Raw genomic sequence first — 6,417 nt, forward strand, 5'->3', positions numbered from 1 at the left:
GCACCGCACCACACACACACTGCACCCCACATACACTGCACCCCACACACACTGCACCGCACCACACACACACTGCACCGCCACTGTCACTCTCTCTCTGACTGCCCTCTCTCTCTCTCTCTGACTGCCCTCTCTCTCTCTCTCTGACTGCCCTCTCTCTCTCTCTGACTGCCCTCTCTCTCTCTCTGACTGCCCTCTCTCTTGCTTTCCAGTGGGTACAGCAGCTCCGTTCCATGGTTCAGGTGCCGGGCCAGGAGCAGGGTCCGGTGTAGCGTCAGTGTTGAAGGCCCAGCAGCCCCACTCTGCCCCCCACAACATGCTGGACTCTAGCGCTCCGCGCCTGAAGAGGGGGAAGGAGAGAGAGATCCCTAAAGTCAAACGACCCACCGCCCTGAAGAAGGTGAGAGGATAGAGCTCTCTCAATGTGTGTCTGTCTTCCTCTCTCTAGCTCTCGCTCTCTCTGCCTCTCTCTTGTCTGTCTCTCTGTGTGTGTGGGTCTAACCCAGTCTCTGTTCTCTCTGTGTAGATCATTCTGAAGGAGCGTGAGGGGAAGAGGGGGAAGGTGTGTGTGGACCAGACTGCTGCCGGCCAGGATGAACAGGGAGAGGAGGAGCTGCACTTCACTGACGACCTCACACGGGAACCTGCCTCTCAGGAGGGTAGGTACAGGGTTAGGGGTCAGGGGTTAAGGGTCAGAGAGAGGAGGAGCTACACTTCACTGATGACCTCAAACAGGACCTTGGCGGAGTTTGCTCATTTTAGACCATTCCATTGGTCTTAAAGTTAATGCTTTTAAAACTAATACTCCTACTGATCTGCTTGTGTGACATGGTGTTGTCTAATGTACCTCCCTGTGATATTTGGCTCCCTGTCTGTTTCCTGTAGAGAACGGTCTGAGCGTGCCCAGTGATGACGCGTCCCTGTCCCCGGCTAGTCAGAACTCTCCGTACAGCATCACACCTGTTTCCCAGGGTTCCCCTGCCTCCTCCGGCATTGGCAGCCCCATGGCCTCTAACGCCATCACCAAGATACACAGCCGCCGCTTCAGAGAGTGAGTCTCTCTCTCACAGACACACAAATTGTTCTGTACTGAGAATCCTAGCGGTTGAAATGTCATAAACTCATTTGGTGGGTTAGCAACACAAAAGCATTTAGTAACATAAATATCTATCCGCCCAATGGGTGTTTAGAGCAGGGCTATACAATAAGGACTTGCATGTACACACACACTGCTTTGTTTCTTAATGTCTTCAGATGTAGGCCCTTTGTCTCCGCCCAGCTCTTCAGCACTGTGTCAGACAACCTACGACCTCTCTATTATATTTACATTTTAGTTATTTAGCAGACGCTCTTATCCAGAGCCACTTACAGGAGCAATTAGGGTTAAGTGCCTTGCTCAAGGGCACATCGACATATTTTTCACCTAGTCGGCTCGGGGATTAGAACCAGCGACCTTTCGGTTACTGGCACAACGCTCTTAACCACTAAGCTACCTGCCGCCCCACTAAGCTATGCCTCTCCTCTCTTCCTCACACCATATCATACCATATCTACACCAGTGGTTCCCAGACTCCTGTCCTCCAATCCCCCCAACAGCACACGTTGTTGTTGTTGCCCCAGACAAACTCCCCTGATTCAACTCATTGGGGGATTGATGATTAGTTGACAAGTTGAATCAGGTGTGTTTATCAGGGGCTACAACACAACTGTGTACTGTTGGGAGGACTGGAGTTGGGAACTACTGATTTACACAATGGTGTGTGTGTTTTATAATATTGGTCTGTGTATGCATGTGAGTGTTTTCTAATATTGTTTTTTTTGTGTGTGTTAACCTGTTTGTGTGTGTGTGTGTGTGTGTGTGTGTGTTAACATGTTTGTGTGTGTCCCTCTTAGGATTGGGCCAATATATGATTAAATCAAATATCGTGATATTTGACATTGATGATATTACGTGATGTGCAAGACTACTCTATTTGAAATGTACAAATCAAAACTGAATTTTTACGTCTAAATTAATGAACTGAGCCTTATTTTTTCACCATACTACAATTATTTAATGAGAATGCGACAATAATATCGTAAATAAGATACAAAAATTGCACAGTCTGGAATGATGTAGTCATTAACGGCGCAAAACGATTATATCGGATAGCGCAATATTTGGAGTAGCATATCGTCGAAGAGGTCTCCCCAAATGTTGCCCAACCGTAGTCCCTCTCTCTCTGTTTCTCTGTCTCCAGGTAATGTAACCAGGTATTAAATAAGGAGATTGATGAATGTGTTATCATATTAGTGTCTTTCTCTGTCTCCAGGTACTGTAACCAGGTGTTGAATAAGGAGATCGATGAGAGTGTGACGATGCTGCTGCAAGAGCTGGTCCGGTTCCAGGAGAGGGTTTATCAGAAGGACCCCAGCAAAGCCAAGACCAAACGCAGACTGGTCATGGGCCTTAGAGAGGTCACCAAACACATGAAGCTCCACAAGATCAAGTGTGTCCTCATCTCCCCCAACTGTGAGAAGATCCAGGCCAAAGGTCAGGGGTCATTCTTGTCATTAATCCTTATGTTTTTTGAAAAGGATTGAACCACGGAGTGTACTACTCTACCTGGTCCAATAAGAACACAAGGTTTTTTTTGCAGTTGCAAAGCATTTTGCTACAGTGTGCCTAACTGAACCTGACCCTGATCTTGGGTGAGTGTGGGGTTCCAAATGCATGCTAAATTAATGAATATTTAAAATATTCAACCACATTTGCCATTTTACAGTGTCCACCAGAGGGCGGTAGCATATTGATATGCTCAGCACAGGCTGCATCAAATCTTATACATAAAACTAGTGACTGTATTGTCTATGGCAGGGGTGAGGCTCTGTAAAACATGATAGATAGCCATGACCAGGGAGCAGGACTGTTTATATAGTGATATTTCTACAGTAGTAGTGACTGTGTGTTATTTTATGTTCCAGGGGGTCTAGACGAGGCTCTGTACAACGTCATAGCCATGGCCAGAGAACAGGAGATCCCGTTTGTGTTTGCTCTGGGTAGGAAGGCTCTGGGACGCTGTGTCAACAAACTGGTGCCTGTCAGTGTGGTGGGCATCTTCAACTTCTCTGGAGCAGAGGTAAGACGTTGAACACAAACCTGTCTGTGTGTTTATAACGGTTGTTAATACTGTTAGCAGAGGTAAGGACACACTTATACTGTTAATACCTTAAGTTGGTGTCTTTGTTTACAGAAAAAAAAAAACTAATGAAAGTGTGTAAAATCTTGATGTTATGTCTTTCTCTCTTTCTCTCTCCTCTCCCGTCCTCCACCCCTCCTTCTCCCCCCTCCTCTAGGGTCTGTTTAACCGGCTGGTGTCTCTGACGGAGGATGCTCGTAAGTCCTACAAGGACATGGTGTCAGCGCTGGAGCAGGAGCAGGCTGAGGAGGCGCTGAAAAACGTCAAGAAGGTCACCCACCACATGGGCCACTCCAGGAACCCCTCCGCCGCCTCCGCCATCTCCTTCTGCTCTGTCATCTCTGAACCCATCTCTGAGGTCAACGAGAAGGAGTACGGTAAGCGATGACCCTGATCCCGACCTTTAACCCTGACTCTGATCCTGACCCATCTTTGAGCTCAGTCTCTCTCTTTACATGAAATCTGAAATCTCTATTTCCCGCTCTCTCCTCCCCCTCTCTCTCTCCTCAGAGACCAACTGGAGGAGTATGGTGGAGTCGTCAGACGGGCTGGAGCCTGTGGAGGCTAAACCCAGCCGCACCGCTGCTTCCTCCGGGTTGCAGAGAGACAACCAGCCCCCCTCCACCACCACTAACCGCAGCCCTTACTCCACTACCCTCCAGCTCAGAGCAGCCGTCCATGCTCCAGCCTCAGGCCCGGGGGAGAGAGAGGAGGGCCGGGCAGACGACCGGTTGGAGCTGGCCTCCCAGCAGAGCACGGAGACAGGTAGCCTGGATGGGAGCTGCAGGGACCTCCTCAACTCCTCCATCACATCCACCACCTCCACCCTGGTCCCTGGTATGCTGGAGGAGGCAGAGGAAGAGGAGGAGGAGGAGGAAGAGTACACACCAGAGCCCATCTCTGTGGAGGTGCCTGCGGTCATCAGCCGTATTGAGTCCTGGGTGTCTAAGACGCTGGAGAACCTTCAGCTGGGGAAGAGCCCGGACAGCACAGAGGAGGAGGAGGAGGAAGAAGAGGAGGAGGAGGGAGGGCAGAGTGAGGAGGAAGAGGAGTTGGATTCTGCTGATGTCACAGAGACGGGACTGGAGAGGACGGAGAATATGGAGGCCAAGAAAATCACTGGCTGATTAGACCTCCTTCATCCCCCGCTCTCCCTCTCTCTCTCTTTCTCTTTTGTTTCTCTCTAAGTTTTCTCTCTCTCTCTCTCTCTCTCTCTCTCTCTCTGTGTACACTCCATCCCTTGTCTTCCTCACTCCCCCTCTCTCGCACCTGTTCCCCTAACATGCACCCTTTCACCTCTATCACACACTCGTTCCTCCTCTCTCATCCTCTCCTCCCCCTCCCTCTATCTCTCACACAGTTGAACCAGCAGCTCTCCTCTCCTCTGTCTGTAACTTTGGACTTCAGACATTATCTCAGGAATCAGACCATACAAAGACAGACAGACAGACACAGACACATACAGTCACTCACACAGACACAGAGACAGACATACAGTCACTCACACAGACCAACCTTCAGACTGCAGAACTCTCCTGGTCTCTCTGATGGATAGACTCCTCTGTTCCTCTCATCCTCCTCTCACTGATGTGGACCTGAAACAACTGCCTCACCTAAACTGGACTGGACTGGTCTGGTCTGGTCGATCTGGCATCGACTGGTCTGACATCGAATGGGCTCGACTGGTCTGGTCTGGTCTGGCTAAGGGAAGCCCAGGCCTGGTTCCCTTCCTACCACTCCAGGTTTCCCCAGGATAGGAAGAGGCTGTGAGGAGAGGCTTCCCCTCTGTCTGTATGACGCAGAGCCACCGAGATGATAGAACTCTCAATGAGACTGCTGACTGTAAAAAGAGAACTCTCCCTCCTTTTAGAGAGCCACCCTCCCTCCGTCATCCCTGGGTTTTTCATAGTGAAGGAGAAGAGTCTGGCGGTTCAGTCCAAGCAGAAGATTGCTGAGCCCCTGCAGAGCTGAGTTTACAGCTGTGTGTGTGTGTGTGTGTGTGTGTGTGTCCCATCATCAAAGGCTTATGTTATAGCGTCGTCATCCTTCCCATGTTTATTACCTGTATCTGCTTCATCGTATGTTCCCCCACTGTGTAACTACAGCTTTATCTCAATCCAATACAACTCCATTCTATTCTGACCTGTCTGCGTTGTTTATTCCCCCACTGTGTCGTCATAGCATGCTCTGGGAGGGAGGGACTTGTGTAGGATACTTATTGCTTATTGGTTGGTTGCTTGTGTATTAGTTTCCTATTGGCTTTAGGACTACCTGTAACCTGAGGTTAGTTTACGGCCATCACCTAGGCTGCATTGAGCAGGGCACAACTATGTGCAATTTTCAGTTCAGATAGAAAATATTATTATGTAGAACAGCCATGCCTCTCTGACATGTAGAGGAATCATGTCAGCTCTATTCATGGTGCTTCTATCTGCAGCATGACCCTGATTGGATACACAGGCTCTGTCTCCCAAAACCAATCTAAAATGTTGTTAGGGTTGCAAAATTCCCAGCTTTTCCAGGAATTCCAGTTGGAAGGTTCACAAAATCTGATGGGAATAAGCAGAACATATACGTAATCCTCCAACCTTGGAATTTTGGGAAAGTTACTGGAATTTGCAAACCTACATGATGTGTTTCTGACGTTGGTCAACTGACAACCATCACAGTAATCCTGTATTCTTCTCAGTAGGTGTGATTTAAAGGGACATATCACCACTTTTTAACCTCATAGTTATCTCCAGCACCATACCAGTGTCTACTAATGTAAAAATGGTGTGTTAAAAAGTAATGGCGTGTCCCTTGAAAACATGACATATACACTACCGTTCAAAAGTTTGGGGTCACTTAGAAATGTCCTTGTTTTCGAAAGAAAGGCAATTTATCTGTCCATTAAAATAACATAAAACTGATCAGAAATACAGTGTAGACATGGTTAATGTTGTAAATGGCTATTGTAGCTGGAAAGAAAAAGCCATATCTCAGACTGGCCAATAAAAAGAAAAGATTAAGATGGGCACTCTGAGATATGGCTTTTTCTTTGCAACTCTGCCTAGAAGGTCAGCATCCCGGAGTCGCCTCTTCACTGTTGACGTTGAGACTGGTGTTTTGCGGGTACTATTTAATGAAGCTGCCAGTTGAGGACCTGTGAGGCGTCGGTTTCTCAAACTAGACACTCTAATGTATTTGTCCTCTTGCTCAGTTGTGCACCGGGGCCTCCCACTCCTCTTTCTATTCT

At 48.3% G+C, this 6,417-nt stretch overlaps 1 protein-coding gene across 1 annotated transcript; it reads left to right on the plus strand.

Annotated features, from left to right (window-relative positions):
• Positions 1–212: 212 nt before the first annotated feature.
• LOC311122418 (selenocysteine insertion sequence-binding protein 2-like) lies at positions 213–5,318 on the plus strand (the record flags this gene model as incomplete). Its single annotated transcript, XM_084196775.1, has 7 exons — positions 213–400; positions 527–659; positions 886–1,051; positions 2,313–2,533; positions 2,965–3,119; positions 3,337–3,556; positions 3,690–5,318. Coding segments are annotated over 7 exons (1,700 nt in total), but the record flags the coding sequence as incomplete, so codon positions are not given.
• Positions 5,319–6,417: the final 1,099 nt, after the last annotated feature.

The sequence above is a fragment of the Coregonus lavaretus genome (genome assembly GCF_964263955.1).
Source record: "Coregonus lavaretus genome assembly, contig: HAP1_SCAFFOLD_8311, whole genome shotgun sequence".
NCBI lineage: Eukaryota > Metazoa > Chordata > Actinopteri > Salmoniformes > Salmonidae > Coregonus > Coregonus lavaretus.